The 19,005-nt window shown below is 63.5% G+C and overlaps 3 protein-coding genes and 1 long non-coding RNA gene across 7 annotated transcripts; all 4 read left to right on the top strand.

Annotated features, from left to right (window-relative positions):
- Positions 1–101: 101 nt before the first annotated feature.
- NAA40 (N-alpha-acetyltransferase 40, NatD catalytic subunit) lies at positions 102–5,999 on the top strand. Of its 2 annotated transcripts, XM_054183983.1 has the most exons (8): positions 102–246; positions 2,106–2,201; positions 2,373–2,425; positions 2,523–2,618; positions 3,278–3,433; positions 3,526–3,609; positions 3,722–3,799; positions 5,717–5,999. In XM_054183983.1, exons 1-8 carry the CDS (start codon positions 241–243, stop codon positions 5,862–5,864), a joined length of 717 nt encoding a protein of 238 aa, XP_054039958.1. In that variant the 5' UTR covers positions 102–240; the 3' UTR covers positions 5,865–5,999. The 2 variants fall into 2 exon arrangements, with proteins under 2 accessions (XP_054039958.1, XP_054039959.1); XM_054183984.1 differs by lacking the exon at positions 3,722–3,799.
- A 293-nt stretch (positions 6,000–6,292) lies between these two features.
- On the top strand, positions 6,293–6,863 carry LOC128901811 (uncharacterized). Its single transcript, XR_008463526.1, has 2 exons — positions 6,293–6,498; positions 6,614–6,863. It is a non-coding gene; the product is annotated as an uncharacterized LOC128901811 (long non-coding RNA).
- A 540-nt stretch (positions 6,864–7,403) lies between these two features.
- STX5 (syntaxin 5) lies at positions 7,404–12,623 on the top strand. The gene is given in 12 exon segments (XM_054183988.1): positions 7,404–7,551; positions 8,078–8,200; positions 8,202–8,316; positions 8,892–8,962; positions 9,632–9,687; positions 9,784–9,854; positions 9,972–10,088; positions 10,199–10,255; positions 10,839–10,920; positions 11,048–11,148; positions 11,250–11,371; positions 11,454–12,623. Coding segments are annotated over 11 exon segments (1,056 nt in total). The 5' UTR covers positions 7,404–7,551; positions 8,078–8,096; the 3' UTR covers positions 11,614–12,623.
- A 125-nt stretch (positions 12,624–12,748) lies between these two features.
- NXF1 (nuclear RNA export factor 1) lies at positions 12,749–18,994 on the top strand. 3 transcript variants are annotated; one of them, XM_054183979.1, is made up of 12 exons: positions 12,749–12,830; positions 13,753–13,948; positions 14,068–14,197; positions 15,117–15,200; positions 15,348–15,533; positions 15,620–15,689; positions 15,793–15,881; positions 16,532–16,639; positions 16,737–16,846; positions 18,235–18,271; positions 18,716–18,784; positions 18,919–18,994. In XM_054183979.1, the coding sequence occupies exons 1-12, from the start codon at positions 12,800–12,802 to the stop codon at positions 18,976–18,978; spliced, it is 1,170 nt and encodes a 389-aa protein (XP_054039954.1). In that variant the 5' UTR covers positions 12,749–12,799; the 3' UTR covers positions 18,979–18,994. The 3 variants fall into 3 exon arrangements, with proteins under 3 accessions (XP_054039954.1, XP_054039955.1, XP_054039953.1); XM_054183980.1 differs by lacking the exons at positions 18,235–18,271; positions 18,716–18,784; positions 18,919–18,994 and adding an exon at positions 17,350–18,029; XM_054183978.1 differs by lacking the exons at positions 18,235–18,271; positions 18,716–18,784; positions 18,919–18,994 and having other exon boundaries at positions 16,737–18,032.
- The last annotated feature ends 11 nt before the right edge of the window (positions 18,995–19,005 follow it).

Here is a 19,005-nt window from a genome sequence, read left to right as displayed (position 1 = left end):
CCCTACGACGCATGCGTGTTCCCTCATGCGCCCCGCCTCCCCCCCCCCCGCATGCGCGGCCGCGCGCTCTCCGCCCCCTCCCATCCGCGCAGGCGCAGTGGCGCTGCCCGGCTGCAGGCTCGCGCGCCTCGCGCTCCTCCCCCCCCCACTATATATAGGGCGCGCTCCCGCGCGCGCCCCCTCAGTCCCCTCCGCGCCCCCGCGCCGTGAGGAGCCGCCGCGGCCGCGCTCGCCGCCGCCATGGGGGTGAGTGGGGCCTGGCCTGACCGGGTCGGGCGGGGCCTTTGAGGCGTTTTGGGGCCATCTGAGAGGATGGGCGGGGGGGCTCCTATGAGGGGATTTGTGACCCTCCGAGGAGTTTGAGACGATATGGGGCCTCTATGAGTGGGCTTAGAACCCTCCGAGGGGAATGGGGGCTCCTCTGAAGAGATAGGCCTCTACGAGGGGATTTGGGACCCTCCGAGGGGATTGGGGGCTCCTGTGAGGACGTAAGGAGTTTCTACGAGGGGAGTTTGGGACCCTCCGAGGGGATTGGGGGCTCCTATGAAAAGATAAGGGGCTTCTACTGGGGGAGTTGGGACCCTCCGAGGGGATTTGGGGTTCCTATGAGGAGATAAGGGGCTTCTACTAGGGGGGTTGGGACACTTCGAGGGTTTGGGGGCTCCTTTGAGGAGGCTTGCAACCTTTTGTTGGGATTTGGGGCCATCTGAGGACATTTGGAGCTCCTGTGAAGATGCTTGGAGCTTTATAAGGGAACTGGGGGCTCCTGTGAGGAGACTTGGGGCCTTCTGAGAGTATTAGGAACTTCTATGAGGAGATTTGGGACTTTTCACGGGGACTGGAGGCTCTTGTGAGAAAATTTGGGACCTTTTGTGTGTTTTAGGGGCTCCTGTGAGGAGACTTAGGGCCCTCTGAGGAGCTTCGGGGCTCCTTCGAGGAGACTTTGGGCTCCTGTGAGGAGTTTTGGGACTTTTTGTGGGGATTTGGGGTTCCCGTCAGGAAATGTGGAACCCTCTGAGGGGCTGGAGAGAGATGGTGGTGGGGTGGGGATGTCTCTGAGGGAGTTTGAGGAGGAATTTGGGGCTGTTTAGGGGAACTGGTGAGTTTCTGAGTTGGGTGTTTAGGGTTCGGGGGGGGCTGTGGGGTGCAGTATGGTGCATTCAGAGGTCCCAAAGGGTTTGGGGGTCCCTACTGGGGGGGAGTTGTGGGGACATTGAGAGACCCCAAAGATCTCACCCCACCTCCTGTCTAACCACGGACCCCAACCGCCAGGAAACTGGCAGTTTTCTCCCTAAAATGAGCCAAAACTGGAAATTTTAGTGTCCGCATCCCGGCCAGCAGCAGGTGGTGGGAGAAAAAACGCTGCTCCAACTCCAAAAATACCTTAATTTCCCCACAAAACACCAACAGCTATATTTTTGGGGGAGGCTCACCCTGTCTCCCTCCACAAACCGTGTGCATCAGTGTTTTTCCTGTGAAATACTCACTTTTGAATGTTTTTAACTTAGTTTTGTTGGAGCTGAAGCTCAGGAATCCCCAGATCCCCTTCAGCACCCTGCGGGTCTTTGGGCTTTGATGGGGATTTGGAGGGATCCCAGTAGGATTATGGGGCTCCCCTCCTTCATTTTGGGGTAAAATCACCCACACTTGGGGGATTTGTGGTGGTGGACTCGTAAAGAGAAAGAAACACTTAAAAGCGATAACTTTAAGTGGATGCTGCTCAGCACCACCTCCCCATCCCAGCATGTCTAACAAGCACCAGCTTCATTAAAACACCAAAGATTCTGGGGCAAAACCCTACTAATTTAATTACCCCAGCAGTAATGAGCCCTGGGAGCAGGATGCAGGAAAGCTTTCTGTCTCCCGCAGTGACTGGGAGGGTTCAACACACCCCTGTGCGCTCATCAAAACACTGGTTTTTACCCCCAAAACACTTTTTTGCAAGGACTTGTGCAAACCCCGCTCCTCACTTTATTAGTTACCTTATTAATTATTATTAACTTCTGGGCAAAACTTTTTTGCTGTTGGCAGGCAGAGCTTTGTTATTTGTCAAAATAACCCAGATTTAATGAAAATTCCCTTTTTTTCGCTGCTTCTCGCCGCAGAGGAAATCGAGCAAAGCCAAGGAGAAGAAGCAAAAGCGCCTGGAGGAGCGAGCGGCCATGGACGCCGTCTGCGCCAAGGTGGAAGCCGCCAACAAAGTGAGTGTCCCCCTCAAAAAACGGGCTAAAAACACACGGAGTCGGTGAAAAACCCTCCCCTGCCGCAGAGCAGGGCCTGGTGGGTGGGAGCGAAACTTCCCCCCTTGTTTTTGTTTTGGTTTTTTTTTTTGGTTTTTTTTTTTCCCCGGGGTGCTGTTTAATTTCTTCCAGCTTGAAGATCCCCTTGAAGCTTTCCCGGTTTTCAAGAAATACGACCGGAACGGGTGAGTGTTGCCCGTCGCGGTGTCACTGAGGCCATTCCCGGCGCCGCTGGCGTTATTCCCGCTGCCGACGCCGTTTCCCTCCCGGCATCTCCCGCAGTTTGAACGTCTCCATCGAGTGCAAACGCGTCTCCGGGCTGGAGCCCGCCACCCTCGAGTGGGCCTTCGACCTCACCAAGGCCAACATGCAGACGCTGTGAGTCGCGCGACACCGCCCAGCGCAGCACAACCGGCACCACGGGGGGGACGTCGGCTGGCACAGCCCCTCGCCGGCATCCGGGGGCGGAAATATTGCTCGGCAGCACCCAGAATTGTTGGGGTTTTGTGCTCCTGGAATTGTTGGATTTTTTTTTCTTCTGCCCCTGGAATTGTTGGGGGGATTTTTTTTACTCCCAAAATTGGGGGTGTGTGTGTGATATGTGTGTGCGCTCCTGAAGTTGGGGGTGGGTGGGTGGTTTTTTGCACCCACGGAATTGTTGGGGGTGTTTTTTGCGTTCTAAAAATTGTGTGTAGGGTTTTTTGCTCCCCTGAAATTTTTTTTGGGGGGGGGTGTCCCCCAAAATTGTTCGGTGGGGTTTTTTTGCCCCCAAATCATTGTTGGTGTTTGGGTTTTTCTTCTTTTTTTGTCCCCCCAAACTGTTGGAGTATGGGTTGGTTTTTTTTTAACCCCCGGACTGGCAGGGTTTGAGGTCTTTTTTGCCCTCAAAATGTTGGGGTTTGGGTATTTTAGCCTCCCAAATCACTGGGATTTGGTGATTTTTTTTTTTTTTTGCCCGAATCCTTGTGGGGATTTTTTCCCCCCGTCACCGGTGGATTTTGACCCAAAATCCTTATTTTTCACCCCAAACCGGGCAGGTATGAGCAGAGCGAGTGGGGATGGAAGGAGCGGGAGAAGCGGGAGGAGCTGCGGGACGACCGGGCCTGGTACCTCATCGCCCGCGAGCCCACTGGCCCCGTCGCCTTCTCCCACTTCCGCTTCGACGTAGAGTGCGGCGACGAGGTTCTCTACTGGTGGGTACCCCCCAAAATGGGGTAAAAAAAAAAACCAAAATGGGTCTTTCTCCCTCTATAACACTCCTCTGGGGGGTGATTTATCCCCACAGCTACGAGGTGCAGCTGGAGAGCAGAGTGCGGCGGCGAGGGCTGGGCAAGTTCCTCCTACAGATCCTCCAGCTGGTGGCCAACAGGTGACAACCAATGCTTTTTTTAGGGTAAAAACAGGCGGTTTTGGGGCTGAGCACCCCTGGCTGAGCTCCCCGCACCCCCCCTCCCCCATCCTCCGTGTTCCCCCCTCCCCAGCACGCAGATGAAGAAGGTGATGCTGACGGTGTTTAAACACAACCACGGCGCCTACCAGTTCTTCCGAGAAGCGCTCCAGTAAGAGTTAAAAAAAACCAAACCAAAACCAAAAGACCCAAATTTGCTTGGTTTTACCCCGTTTTTTTCCCTGATGGGGGGGGGTGGGGGGGAAGGGGGGGGTTTGTCTGACTGTAACACGTTGTTCGCACGACTGTCTTTTCAGTGCGCTGGCAACGTGCCGGGGCCGGGCGCCGCGGGCAGGAGGGGCAGGGGCAGCCGAGAGAGGTGGGTGCTCGGGTCCCCCCCCCTCGGCGCCAGGGCCCGGGGGCAGGGGGGGACAGCGAGCGAGAGAGAGAGGGAGACACAGACCCATTTCCGGGGGGTTTCAACCCAGTTTCCAGAAGGTTTTGCCCTTTTCCCAGGGTTTTTTAACCCATTTTCTGAAAGGTTTTCCCCCTTTTCCGGGCTTTTTTAACCCCTTTTCTTAAGGGGTTTTGCCCCTTTTTTCAGGGTTTTGAACACATTTTCCAAGGGTTTTGAGCCGATTCTCGGTCTTTTTAACCCATTTTCTAGGAGTTTTTCCCATTTTTGGAGTTTAACCCCTTTTCCAAGGTTTTTTTCCCCTTTTGCAAGGGTTTTAACTTATTTTCCAGGGGTTTTGAACCGATTCTGGGGCTTTTTAACCCGTTTTCCAGGAGTTTTGCCTGTTTACAGAGTTTTTTAACCCATTTTTCAGGAGGTTTGAATCTTTTCTGGGTTCAAAATTTTCTGAGGGGTTTTGCCCCTTTTCCAGGGTTTTTAACCCATTTTTCCAAGGCATTTCGCCCATTTTCTCTTGTGGGTTTTTTTAACCCATTTTCTGAGGAGTTTTGCCCTTTTCCAGGGGCTTTGAACCCATTTTAGGGGGGGTTGCTCCTTTTCTGAGGTTTTCTAATGATTTTCCAGAGGTTTTTTCCCCTTTCCCAGGGTTTTTAACCCATTTTCTGGGGTCTTTGCACCTTTCCTGGGGGCTTTTTAACCTTTTTTCTGTTTTTCTTCATCCCCTTCCTAGGTTTCTAAATCCATTTTCTGAGCATTTTTAGACTTTTAACTTCATTTTCTAGGTGTTTTTATCCCTTTTCTTCGCGTCTTTAGACTTTTAACCACATTTTCAGGGTGTTTAGTTCCAACCCCCCTTTCCCACATTTTTTTTCTGACAGTTTTTAGGGTTTCTTTTAATCCCTTTTGTGTTTGTCGTTGGGGATTATTTTTTTTTTAATCCTTTTTTCTGGGTGGTTTTATCCCTTTTCTGTCTTTTTAAATGCATTTTGTGAGCGCTTTTACACTCATAACCCCATTTTCCAGGTGTTTGGGATTTTTTTTTTACTGCTTCCCCAGGTATTTTAACCCTTTTTCCGGATGTTTTTAGAGTTTTTTGATGCCTTTTCTGTGTTTTTGCAGTTGGTGGGGTTTTTTTAATCCCTTTTCTGGGTGTTTTATCCCTTTTCGGGGTGTTTTGACTGTTTTGCCCCCTATTTCAGGGCATTTTGTTTACTTTTTATCCCTTCCTCAGGTGTTTTAACCCATTTCCCAGGTATTTTTAGTGTGGTTTTTTTTTCTTAATCCCTTTTCTATTTGTTTTTTTTAACCCTTTTTTCTGGGTTGGGTTTTTTTTTATCCCTTTTCTGCCTCTTTCAACCAATTTTCCGGGCAATTTTAGACTTTTAACACTGTTTTTCTGTGTGTTTTTCTCTTTTTTTTTTTTTTAACACTTTCCCAGACGCTTTTTAGGGTGTTTTTACCATTTTTTGGATGTTTCCCCCCCCCCTTCCCCATCCTCACCAGCCAGGGAGGGTGACTGGGGGGGGAGGGGGGTGTGACATTGGGGGGGTGTGACACAGTAGGGGGGGCCAGGGTGCCACAAGGGCGGGGTTGAGGCGATGCGGGGAGGGGGGGTTGTCAGGGTGATGTGGGGTGGGGGGTGGTGAGGTCATGATGATGTCATCACCCCCCCAGGTTCGAGGTGGACGCCGCCTCCCCCAGCGTCTCCGGCTGCTGCGGGGACGATTCCTCCTACGAGATCCTCAGCCGCCGGACCAAGTTCGGGGAGAGCCACCCCCTCCCCCACCCCGGGGGGGGGCCCTGCGGGGGGTGCTGCCGCTGAGCCCCTCCCCCACCGCCCCCAAAACCCCAAGCTTTCACCCCAAAACCAACCGCCTGCTCTCAGGGAGCCCCCGCGCACCCCACAGAACGCAGGAGCCCCCCTGTCCCCTGTCTTGGGGGGGGAGAGCGCTGGGGGGGAGGGGAGTGGGTTGGTTTTGGGGCTGGAAGGGGGTTTTTGCCTGTTTCGGTTGTTTTTGGTGCCTCGCGGGAGTCGAGGCCCCTCCCTTTTTCTTTCGTTTACCGGCGATTTTGTTTGTATGTTACAAATAAATAAGGATAAAAATGGGATTTGGCCTCGTCGTGCGGGCGGGGCCTCATCTGGGCGGGGCCTGAGGGCGGGGGGCGGAGTCTGGGTGCGAAGGGGGCGTGGTTTAGCGGTGCCTCGTGGCTTTATATGGGGCGGAGCTTGAGCGTAGGGGGTGTGGCTTTTCTGCGTGGGCGGAGCCAGGACGGCGCTGGCACGTAAAAGGGGCGGGGGGCGTCCTCTGCCGGAAGTGAGGCGCATTTCCGCTTCCGCCGCCGACATGCCGCTCGCCGCTCGTCTCGCCGGTTCCCTCCTGCGCTCCGCGGCTCGGCCTGGCCCGCCCCGGCGCGGCGTCATCTCGGGGCCGCCGCAGCAGCCACTGGGGCCCGGGGTGAGCGCCGAGGGGGGCCGGCTCGGAGGAGTTCGGGGGTGGGAAGGAAGGAACAGGGGGCGGCGGGTGACCTTGGGGCGGGAGGAAACGGGGGCTGACGGCGCTGTGCCCGCAGGAGAGCGTCGTGGGCTTCCTCGCCATGTTCGTCTCCTGCCTGGGCCCGGCCGCCTGGGTGCTCGCCAACCTCGAGGAGTACAAGAAGCGGGAGTGATTCCCCCCACTTCCTCCGCCATCATCCCACCGGGACCACCCGCCGCCGGGACCACCCACCGCCGGGACCACCGGGGGCCGCTGCACCGGGATCCCCCGCTGACGATGGGACCATCCCGACCGTCCCCCCCCGACAATAAAGGCCGCTGACACTGCCCCCGGCTCTGCCTCGCTCTGCCCGGACGCCTGGGTCCCTCCGGGGGAAGGGGGGTGTTGGAGATGGGTCTAGACCTGGGGAGGGGGGCTGTGAGGTCAGTCTGTGGCGTCACGGTGACGTCACCGAGCAGAGAGAGGGGGTGGTTGGAGGGGGTAGGCCCCGTTGGTAAGGTCGGTTGCCAAGGTTGTGCTCTGGTTGCTAGGGGGAGGGGCTTGTTGTTAGGGGGAGGGGCTGGTTGCGTGGAGCCTGTCCTGGTTGCTAGGGGCGGGGCCTGTTGCTAGGGGTAGGGGGCTCAGTGACCGGGCTGTTGCTAGGGGGCGGGGTCTGTCGCTAGGGGCGGAGCTGCCCAGTGGCCGGGCTGATTTTAGGGGGCGGGGCCTGTTGCATGGGGGCGGGGTCTGCCGCTAGGGGCGGGACCACTCGATGGCCGGGTTGTCGTTAGGGGCGGGGCCTGTTGCTAGGGGGCGGAACCGCTCAGTTCCCAGTCCGTCTCTAGGGGCGGGGGCTGTCGCTAAGGGGCGGGGCCAGTCGCTAGGGTCGTCCCAGAGGGCGACTTCCGGTCTCCCGGCGGACCATAGAGTTGGACTTCCGGAGGAACGAGGGGCACGGGAGGAAGCGACGTGGCAGTGACGTCACGCGTCGGCCTGTGGATCCCGGTAGCGGCGCCCGGACGGACCCGAGTCCCGGTTAGCGCGCGACGGCCCGGGGGGGGGGGGGGGGCGGGGCTGAACCGCGTGGCCGCGCTCCCCCAGGGACTCCCCCTCCGGGACCTCCCCCCGCACCCCCGTTCCCGCGGGCACCGGAGGCCCCGGGGTCGTGAGGGGTCCCCGCTGTCGGAGGGGGGGTCCCCGGTGGCCGTGGGGGCGGGGGCTCACGGTGGTTGTAGGGGGGCTCTTGGGGCCGTAGGGGGGCCCTCGGGGCCGGGGGGGGTTCCCGTGGGCCATTGAGGGGGTCTCCGTTGACCGTAGGGGTGTCCCCGGTAGCTGGGGACGGGTCCCAGGGCCGTGGAGGGTCCCGCCGGTGTGCGGAGGGGGGGTCCCCGGTGTCTGTGGGTGGCTTTCGGTGGCGGTGCGGGCGCCCCGGTGGCCGTAGGGGGCTCCCGGTGGCCGGAGGGTGTCCCCGGTGGCCGGAGGAGGGGATCCCCGCTGTCGGTGGGGGGGGGGTCCCGGTGCGCGGGGGTTCCCGGGCCGGCGCTGACCCCCCCCCCCGCAGCCGCAGGTGATGAGCCCCGATGAACGCCCGGCGCCGGCACGGCTCTAGGCAGCGGGAACAGGGCGTTTACCTGGGGCCCCCCCAGACACAAGCCGTGTCCCCCCCGCCCTTCGCCGCTGCCCCCCCCGCCCCTCGCCGGGCCCCCCCCGCTGCTACCGCCCCCCCCGGACGCCACCATGTCGTGTCGCGATAGGACCCAGGAGTTCCTCTCCGCCTGCAAGTCCCTGCAGGGCCGGCAGGTGGGTGTCCGGGGAGGGGGGGGGGGACACACACACACATAGGGACACCGCTGTGCCCGCCCCCCCCCCCCCCCAGACCTCACCTTCCCCCCCCGGGGGACTTTCCCCGGCCTCGTCCCCCTCTTTGCACCCCTCCAGGGCCCCCCCGCCCCAGCCTCACCCCTCCTCGGGGGTCCCCCACGCCACCCCCCCGACCTAGGACACACACACACACCCCCCCCAGTTCCCCCCAGGGAATCTCATCCTCCCTTCTGCCACCCACCTCGGGGGCCCCCCCGCTGCCTCCATCCCCCCTCTGCCCCCCCCCCCCAGGGGTCACTTCCTGCCCCCTCTCACCCCCAGCCTCACCCACCCCCCCCCCGGGGGTCCCCCCCCACCTCCTCCCTGGGCTCCCCTGGCCTCACCCACCCCCTGCCTGCCCCCCCCGCAAGGGGTGCCCCCTGCCCCTCTCCAGCCTCCCCCCCACCTTTGCCCCACCTGGGTGCCCCCTCTGGCCCCCCCCCCGGCCTCATTCCCCCTCGGAGGTCCTGTCCGTCCCCCCCCAGCCTGACCCCCCCCTTCCTCCCCCCCCACAGGATGGGGGGCAGCTGGGCAGAGCAGCCCCGGGTGCCGGGCGGCAGCGCAGCGAGTTCAGCCTCATGGCCAAGTAAGGGGGGGGGGAGGGTGTCCAGGGGACCCCCAGGCACTGGGGGGGGACCCCCAGGTGCCAGACGGGGGCCCAGTTTGGACAGGAGGAGGCGGGGACACAGGGTCCCTGGGCATGGTGGGATGTGAGGGGGACACGGGAGGGGGGTCCCTGGGTGCGGGAGGGGGGTCCCTGGGTGCAGGAGGGGGACAAGGGGGGTCCCCAGGCGGGGGGTGGGGTGGGAGGAGAACGGGGTCCCCAGGAGTGGTGGCACCGGGGGGGACAGGACACAGGGGTCCCCATTGCAAGGGACCCATCCCTGGGCGCAGTGGGGGGGGACAGGACGGGGACAGTCTCCCCAGATGGGACAGGAGGGGGACAAGGGGGTGTCTCTGGGCATGGTGGGGGGGAGGACAGGGCCCCCAGATGGGACAGGAAGGTGTGGGGGGGTCCCTAGATGCGTGGGGTGGGGGCACAGGGTCCCAAAATGGGATGGCAGAGGGACAGAGGGGTCCCTGGGAGGGATGGGGAGGGGACGGAACAGGGACAGGGTCTCCAGATGGGACGGGAGGGGGATGGAAGGGTTCCGGGGGGGGGACGGGGAGGGGATGGGGTCCCCGGGTTGGGGGCGGGGGGGGGGGACACGGACGGGGCCACCCCACGTCTGAGGTGTCCCCTGTCCCCTGGCAGGCGCATCGGGAAGGATCTCAGCAACACCTTCGCCAAGCTGGAAAAGCTGACGATCTGTGAGTGGGGGGGGGGGGAGGGATGGGGCAGGAGGGTGCCGGGGGGGGGACAGGAGGGTGCCCTGACGTGTGTGTGTGTGTCCCCCACCCCGGCAGTGGCCAAGCGGAAATCCCTCTTTGACGACAAAGCAGTGGAGATCGAGGAGCTCACTTATATCATCAAGCAGGTGGGGGAGACGGCGGGGCGGAGGGGGGAGGATTTTAGGGGGGGGGACGACACACTTTTGGGGTTTCCCTGCCCCCCCCCCCCGTGTTATTTTGTGTCCCCCCTCCCTGCCCTTTAGGACATCAACAGCCTGAACAAGCAGATCGCGCAGCTGCAGGAGATGGTGCGGGCCCGGGGGGGCCAGAGCGGGCGCCACGTCCAGACCCACTCCAACACCGTGGTGGTGTCGCTGCAGGTGGGGACGGGGGCGGCGGGGGGGGCGGGGGGGGGGGACACACAGACACACACACCCCCCCCCCCCCCCCCAGCGCCGACTGAACCCCCCCCTTCTCCTTCCCTCCCCAGTCCAAACTGGCCTCCATGTCCAACGACTTCAAATCCGTGTTGGAGGTGCGGACAGAGGTGAGTCCTCCCCCTCCATTTTTACCTCCCCCCAACTCCCCTCCCCATCATTTTTGCCCCCCCCCCGCCCCCCGTTTTTAACTCCCTCACCCCCTCTCCCCCCATTATTACCTCCCTCACCCTCCATTTTTACCCACTGAACCCCCGTTATTACCCCCCCCAACACCTACTCCTCCATTTTTTACTTCTCTGCCCCCCCTTTTTACCCCACCAACCCTCTGCCCCCCCATTTTTACCCCCTCCTCCCCATTTTTGCCCCCCCAATCCCCTGCCCTGCTATTTTTACCCCTTCCTCCCCCATCTTTACCCCCCAACGCCCCCTTTTTACCCCCTGTTCCCCCATTTTTACCCCCCAACCTTGTGACCCCCCCTTTTTTACTCCGACCCCCATTTTCCTCCCACCAATCCCCTGCCCCCCCCCCCCATTTTTACCCTTTGTCCCCTCATTTTTGCCCCTCCATTTTTCCCCCCGGCCCTGAATTTTTATCCCCCTGCCCCCCCCCAACTTTGCCTCCCCACTTTTGCCCCCCAACTCCCACTTTTATCCCCCTAAACCCCCCCTTTTCCCCCCCCCCACCCGCAGAACCTGAAGCAGCAGCGGAGCCGCCGTGAGCATTTCTCCCGCGCCCCCGTCTCCGCTTTGCCCCTCGCTGCCAGCAACTTGGGTGAGCCCCGGGATTTTTGGGGGGCGCGGGGGAGGGGGCTTTGGCAGGATTTGGGGGGATGGAGATGGGGAGGGGGTGTCTCTGTCCGTCCCCCCCCCACCCCAGCTGTGTCCTGCTGTCCCCGCAGGCGGCTCGGCCATGCTGCAAACCGAGCCCCAGCGCGCCGGGACGGTGGCCATCGAGATGGACGCCCGGACGAGCCAACAGCTCCAGCTCATCGACGAGCAGGTTTGGAGGGGGGGGCATAAAACTGGGGGAAGGGACCCCCAAACCCCACCTTTCGGGGGGGGGACACACACAGAGCGACCTCCCCCGCGCTGTCCCCGCAGGATTCCTACATCCAGAGCCGGGCGGACACGATGCAGAACATCGAATCCACCATCGTGGAGCTGGGCTCCATCTTCCAGCAGTTGGCCCACATGGTGAAGGAGCAGGAGGAGACCATCCAGAGGTACTTTCTCTGTGTGTCCCCCCCACCCCCCCCGCCTCCTTCTGTCCCCTCGGTGTCCCCTCACTGTCCCCTCCCTCCCCAGGATTGACGCCAGCGTGGAGGACGCCCAGCTGAACGTGGAGGCGGCGCACGGGGAGATCCTCAAGTATTTCCAGTCCGTCACCTCCAACCGGTGGCTGATGGTCAAGATCTTCCTCATCCTCATCGTCTTCTTCATCGTCTTCGTCGTCTTCCTCGCCTGAGTGCCTGTGTCGTCGTCGTCCCCCCCTGCACACACACACGCTTCGTGTGTCTCCCCCTCATTGTCCCACCGAGGGACAGACGGACTCGGTCCGTGCTCTGCGGGGCTCAGAGACGGACATTGACGTGGGGACGGGGCAGGGGTCTGCTGGGGACCCCAACCTGCCCCCGGGGACCCCATTGTCCCCCCCCCCAGGGACCCCACCATGCCCCTGGGGACCCCAATGTGCCTCCGGGGGCGCTCTTGTTGTCCCCCCAGGGACCCCAACGTGCCCCTGGGGACCCCCTTTGTCCCCGCCGGGTGGGGTGGGGTGGGGGGGCAACACCCCATGTCCCCTCCAGCAGGTCCTGCAGCCTATGCCGAGGCTGGTCCCCATGTCCGCCCGGTCATGGTGGCTGCGGACCCCCCCCACTGGTGGGCCAGGAATTCTGCCAGACCTCCCCCTGCCCCCTCCCCGGACCGTGGACCTGCCGGTAAAGCCGTGGGACCCTCGGGGAGCTGGGGTGGGGGGGCTGTGGACCCCATTAAAGCTGTGCGACCCCTGGGGGGGGTGCCCTGGGACCTTTAGGGGGGGCTGCAGCCCCTGTTAAAGCTGGGGAACCCCCCGGGGGGGTGGGGAGAATGCTGTGGACCCCATTAAAGCCCATAGCGTGCCCTGGGGGGGCTACAGCCCCCCTGGTAAAGCCTTGAGACCCCCAAGGCGGGGGGGGGGGGGCTGCGGCCCCCGGTAAAAGCTGTGGGATCTCCGGGGGGGGGGGGGGGGGGGGCTGTGGGCCCCATTAAGGCTGGTATCCATCCCCCCCAACCCCCCAAGATGGGCTGTGGGACCCCTGGCGGGGGGGGGGGGGGCGCTGCAGCCTCCATTGAAGCTGGGGCACCCCCGCGAGGAGGGGACTATGGACTCCGTTAAAGCTGTGGGATCCCCGAGAGGGGAACTACGGGACGCCCCTGGGAGCTGCAGCCCCCCACCCCCCGCCCATTAAAGCCGTGATTCCCCTTCCCCCAGCGCTGCCTTTGCCTCCCGGGGCGGGACTCGAACCGTCGACCTCAGCGCCACGGCGGAGGGGGGGGAGGAGGGAGAGTGAGCGCGCATGCGCTGGGCGGAAGTGGTGACCTCCGGGCGGAAGTGACGCTAGGGGGGCGTGGCGCGGCGGGGAGGCCGCGGGGGCCGGGAGCGGAGGGCGGCGATGGCGGAGGAGGGGAAAGGGGGTTACAGCGGTGAGCGGGGCCGGGGCAGCCGTCTGGGAGGGGGCCGGCGGCGGCGGGGGAGCCCTGGGGCCGGTCCGGGAGGGGAGCGGCAGAGGCCCGGGCGGTTGGAGGCGGCGTTGGGCCCGGGCCGCGGGCCTGGAGGGGAGATGGGGCCTGGAGAGGGGACGGGGCGAGAGGCCCGGGGGATATGGGATGGGGAGAGGGGCCGGGAGAAGGAACTGGGAAGGATGGGACGGGGACCTGGGGAGAAAGGAGAGGGACAGTGGCCTGAGGGGATGGGGACCGGGGAGAGGAATGCGGCCTGGAGAGGGGGCCTGAGGAGAGGACGGGGTCCGGGGAGAAGGGCCCGGGCCGGGGGAGAGGATGGGGGCCGGGGAGAAGGGCCAGAGGACCGGGAAGAGGGGACGGGGCATGGGGAGAAGGGACAGGGAGAGGATGGGGGCCGGGGTCTAGGGAGAGGGGACCGAGAGAGGGGACTGGAGAGAGGGGACAGGGGCCCAGGGAGAGGGGCCTGAGGGGAATGGGGATCAGGGGAGGGGATGGGGTTGGGATAGGGGCAGGGTAGAGAGCATGGGGGCCCAGGGAGAAGGATGGGGGACAGAGGGAGGGAACAGGGACTTGGGAAAGGGGATGGGAGCCCGGAGAGAGGGGACAGGGAGAGGGGATGGGGCTTTGGAGGGAGGACAGGGACTTGGGAAAGGGGGTGGGATCCCGGAGAGAGAGGATGGGGCCTTGGAGGGAGGACAGGGAGAGGGGACAGGGACCTGGGGAAAGGGGATGGGGTCTGGGGGCAAGTGAGAAGGGATGAGGGACAGGGAGAGCAGACGAGGGACGGGGAGAGGGGCCTGAGGGGACACAGGGCTGGGGACGGGGACCGGAGCCCCCCGGGGGTCGGTGTGGTGGGTGGCTGATGGCGGTGCTGCCCCGGTAGAGCACGATGACCGCGTGGGCGGGCGAAGCTTCTCGGGCCGCAGGAAGAAAGGCCGCGGCCCGTTCCGGGGAAAGATGTACAGCGAAATGAACCATCGTTCCCGGAGCCGCGGCGGCCCTGGTCTCCGCGCCCGGCTGGAGGAGGACGACGGTGACGTCCCCATGAGCGAGGCCCACGACGGGCCCCGCAGCCGATAGTGAGTGTTGGAGGGGTGTGGGCGCCCCATGGGGCTGCTGGGGGGTCTTCGGGAGGGTCTGGGGGGGGGGGGTCTTTGGGGGTCCAAGTCTCCCTCCAATCTCTCCTCGCTGTTCCCAGTTTGCCCTACGGGCCGCGGCCCAACCGCTCGACCAACATCCACATCACAGTCAAACGAGATCTTCCCACCCCGGAGCGAAGTGGCGGCACCAGTCGCGACGGCGGGCGCAGGAACTGGTTCAAGATCACCGTGAGTGGGGGCGGGTGGCGCGGGGACGGGGATCCGGGGCTGTTGTCACCCGCTTTGCCATAGAATCATGGACTGGTTTGGGTTGAAGGGACCTTTAAAGGCCGTTTAGTCCAACGCCTTGGGTTGGGCAGGGACATTTTCAACGAGATCAAGTCGCTCAAAGCCCCGTCTGACCTGTTCTGGCATGTTTCCAGGGATGGGGCATCTACCACCTTTTTGGGCAATGTATTGTAAAGAGTTTCTTCTTATGTCCCCCGTATTTAAATCTATCCTTTTTTGCCTTAAAGCCACTATTTCTTGTTCTATCACTCCTCTCCCTGACCGAGAGTCGCCACCTCGAGCTTTCCTGGAGCTCCTTTAGGGACTGGAAGGGGCTCGAAGCTCTGGTCTTTCTGCTTTCCCTTCTCCTTTCCCTTCTCCTTTCTTGTTTCCCTTCTCCTTTGTGTTCTGTCTTTTCCTTTTCCCTTTCACGTCTTCCTTTTCTTTTTCTCTCTCTCTTTTCTGCTCTCATCCCGCCTCGTCTCCCTTCTCCCCTCCCTTGGTCCCCTCTTGTCCCTTTTCTTCCTCCCTTGGTACCCCCTCGTCCCCCTTCTCTATTCCCTTCTCCCCCCTCGTCCCCCCTCTCCCCCCTCGTCCCCCCTCTCCCCCCTCGTCCCCCTTCTCCCCCCTCGTCCCCCCTCTCCCCCCTCGTCCCCCTTCTTCCCCCTCGTCCCCCTTCTCCCCCCTCGTCCCCCTTCTCCCCCCTCGTCCCCCTTCTCCCCCCGCCCCACCCAGCCGTACACAGAAGGCAGCTGCATCCTGCCCAGCTGCGACACGCGTGGCCCAGGCAGGGCTGTGGCAGCTCCTCCGCCGGGCAGTTGGAGCCCTGCGCCGTTCCCAGCCCTGCCCGTGCCCTGATGCTGGGCAAATGGTCTCTTAGATCCCCTACGGAAAGAAATACGACAAGTCCTGGCTGCTGAGCTCCATCCAGAACCTCTGCAGCGTCCCCTTCACCCCCGTCGAGGTGAGCGGGGTCCTGGGTTTTGTGTCGTTTCCCATTTTGGGGAGGTTGGGGCAGGCCGGGGTGGGAGGCATGGAAGCCCCAGGAGTTCGGCTAAGCTCTGGCTCCGCGGGAGCTGCTACCCAGATCCTAAATCCTTCCTTTCTCCAGTTTCACTACGACCACAACCGGGCCCAGTTCTACGTGGAGGACGCCACCACCGCCAGCGCCCTCAAACAGGTCTCCCGGAAGATCACCGACAGGGATAATTATAAGGTGGTGATAATTATCAACTCGTCAGCTCCGCCTCAGTCCCTGCAGAACGAGCTGAAACCGGAGGAGATTGAGCAACTGAAGGTGAGTGGGATTGGGGCGGGGGGGGGGCGGGATGGGGGGCGAGGGGAAAGGCAGAACCCGCTCTCACCTTACTCATCCCGTCCCAGCTCTGCATGAGCAAGAGGTACGACGGTTCGCAGCGGGCGTTGGACCTCAAGAGCCTCCGCGTCGACCCGGGTAAGCTCTGCTCACCACCGCCCCGGGGATGCGAGGGGCGAGAAGGGGCTGCGGAAGGCAGCGTTTCACCCCCATCTTTTTTTCTTCCCCCCCGCCCCCAAAGATTTGGTGTCGCAGAGCATCGACGTGGTGCTGAACCAGCGGAGCTGCATGCTGGTGGTGCTGCGCATCATCGAGGACAACATCCCCGAGGTGAGGGGGGGGACCCTGCGCCGGCCGCGGCAGCTGGACCCCTGGGCGCCCCCCACCCCGCTCTGTGTCCCCCGCCTCAACACCCATCTGCGTGTCCCCAATCCCCCTGTCCCCCCACAACTGCTATCTCTGTCTCCGCCACCCCCATCTGTATCTCCCTCTCTGTCCCCCCAACCCCCCTCTGTCATTCCCCCCTGTCGTGCCCCGACCCCCTTCTCTGTCTCCCCCATCTCTGTCGCCCCAATTCCCTCTCCGTCCCCCCTCCCTGTCCCCCTGACCCCCCTCTCTGTCCCCCTTCCCTGTCCCCAACTCCCTTCTTTGTCCCCCCCTCTCCGTCCCCCCAATCCCCTTCTTTGTTCCCTGCTCCTTGTCCGCCCAACCCCCCTCTCTGTTGTCCCCCATTGTCCCCCCCAACCCCTCTCTCTGTCCCCCCCAACCTCCATTTCTGTCCCCCCCATCCCCCTCCTCTCCCAACCCCTCTCTCTCACGGCCCCGAACCCCCCGTCTCTCCCCCAAACCCCTTTTCTCTGCCCGCCCCCCAACCCCCCATCTCCCCCCCAACCCCCTCTCTCTGTCCCCCTCCGCAAACCCCCTCTTTGCCCCCTGACCCCCCCCTTTCTGTCCACCCCCCCCCCGATATCTCCCCATAGCTCCAGTCCCTCAACCTGAGCAGCAACAAGCTCTACCGCCTGGACGACCTGTCTGAGCTGGCGCAAAAAGCCGCCGGCCTCAAGATCCTCGACCTTTCTCGCAACGAGGTGGGTGCCACCCTGGTTTTGTGTCCCCCCCCCACCTTCCATGATGCCCCCCCACCCCGTCCCCTCACCCTCTCTTTCCCCCCGCCTCTCCATGCAGCTGAAATCCGACCGGGAACTGGACAAGGTGAAGGGGCTTAAACTGGAGGAGCTTTGGCTCGATGGAAACCCTCTTTGCGACGCTTTCCGGGACCAGTCCACCTACATCAGGTCAGTGTTAGCCCTGGGGCGGCCCCAGGGGCCCGTGGGCCGCCCCTGCTCCGCGGGGGGCAACCCGGCAGGACGAAGAGAGGCCGCCCCCCCCCGCCCCCCACTTCCCCAAACCCACACAAACCCCCTCCCCGGTGCCTTCTGCTCGCCGGCGCCCGGAGACCCCCGTGTCCCCCCCAGCCCCAGGCAGCCCCTGGTCGTGGCATGAGGCTGGAGACGGGCCCATCGCCCGTTTGCCGGAGGACGGCCGATCCGTTTCAGCTGCTCGGAGCCCTGCTTCCTTCCTTCCTTCCTCCCTCCTCCTCCTCTTCCTCGCTGCTCCCCCCCCTCTTCCTCCTCCTCCTCCCTTGGGGTATGCAGCCTCTTCTCCGCAGCGTCCCGCTCCCTGCCTGCCGCTCCCACCCCTCTGCCGCGCAGGACGGGGCTTCCGACATCGCTCTGCCCCTTCCACGGGCTTTCGGGGGATGCGGGACACGGCACCGGTGTGTGTCCCCCCCCTCCAGACTCTACAGAGCTGCCCCCTCCCTCCCTCGCGCCCGCGTTTGGCCCTCGACGATGGCTGGCTAGCCAGAGACGGGTAAGATTCCTCACGGGAGGAACAACCTAAGACAGGCACAGCCGTGCAGTGGCCAAACGCCGCCGCCCAGACGCGGCCGGCGCAGGGAGGCTTTCGCTAGCCACAGGCCTGCCGCAGGCCCACGGGGCTCGCTCCGGGCAGGCCCCCCCCCGCCGCACCCCTGGGCGAGCCCACGCCGGCCCCCAGCGCGGGCGAGGGTCTCGGCTCCGGATGCGGCCGTACCTGCAGCCCAATCGGGCTCCCGGGGCCGGGGGGGAGTGGCACGAAGGAGAAGAGGCTCTGCCCAGGGGTTCCCCCCCCGCAAAAAAAAAACCCTGCTTTATCCTTCCCCTTGCTGCTCGCTCCGTTTCCCCCCGCCCCCAACACCCCTCGACGCAGGGGCTCCGCAGCTATAAAACAGCCGGGTCGTGCCAAGGGTTTGTGCCACGAACCGGTGGGGATTTGTCCTCTTCCCCCTTCCCCTCTCCTCTGGGCAACCGCACCCAGGTGAGTACAAGCCAGGTAAGTCCTGAGCTGGCCCACGGGGCCCGCGGTTCCTCAGATGCGGCCCGAGATCCCCCCAGGGGCAGGGGCAGCCCTGGGGTTGGGGAGGGGGGGGGTGGCACTGGGTCCCCAGGGTGCCACATCAGGGAGGCGGGGGGGAGGCAGCCGCAGGGCCATCCCCTGGCACCCTGTGGGTCCAGGGGGGGGCAGTAAACGGGGGGGCAACCAGGGTGGGGAGGGGTCCCCGGGGTGGGGGGGAGGGGGGGGGGCAAGGCCTGGCCCCGGCAGGGGGCTCGGCCACCACACTGACTCTGCTCCCTCTCGGCAGCTCCGTCAGAGAGCGATTCCCCAAGCTGCTGCGCCTGGTGAGCGAGGCGGGGGGGGCGCCGAGTCTTGTTTGGGGGCAGGAGAGGGCTTGGGGGGGGGTCACCGAGCCTTGCTTTGGGCCTGGGGGGGACACTGAGGCTTTTTTGGGGTGCTGGGGGGCACACACAGCCTCGCTGGGGGGGGGGGCGCTGAGTCTTGTTTAGGGGCAGGAGAGGGCTTGGGGGGCACGACAGAGCCTTTCTGGGGGGCAGGAAGGGTTTGGGGGGGCCACACTGAGCCTTTCTGGGGGGGCCACTGAGTCTTGCTTGGGGGCAGGAAGGGACTGGGAGGGGACACACTGAGCCTTTCTGGGGGTCTGGGGGCGACACAGCTTTGCCGGGGGGGCAGGAGGGGGGGTGTCAGGCCCTGCCCCGGGTTGGGGGGAGTGGGAGAGATTTGCACCCTCCCCCCCCCCAATCCCCATCTGTTTTTGCCCCCCCCAGGACGGCCACGAGCTCCCTCCACCCATCGCCTTCGACGTGGAGGCCCCCACCACGCTGCCCCCCTGCAAGGTAGGGATGTTTTGGCGGGGGTGGGGAGGACCCTGTGCCCCCAGCCTGGGCCGAGGGGGGGGGTTGGTGGGGGGGGGGGGGTTGGCTGTTGCCTGAAGAGTAACCGATATGTGTGTCGTCCCCCCCTTATTTAGGGCAGCTACTTCGCCTCGGACGACCTGAAGGTTTTGGTGCTGCGGTTCTTACAGCAGTGAGTGCCGGGGCGGGCGGGGGGGCTGCCC

The sequence above is a fragment of the Rissa tridactyla genome, chromosome 29, assembly GCF_028500815.1.
Source record: "Rissa tridactyla isolate bRisTri1 chromosome 29, bRisTri1.patW.cur.20221130, whole genome shotgun sequence".
In the NCBI taxonomy this organism is placed as follows: domain Eukaryota; kingdom Metazoa; phylum Chordata; class Aves; order Charadriiformes; family Laridae; genus Rissa; species Rissa tridactyla.
Note: the sequence above shows the minus strand (reverse complement) of the source record. Positions and strands in the feature narration are given on the sequence as shown.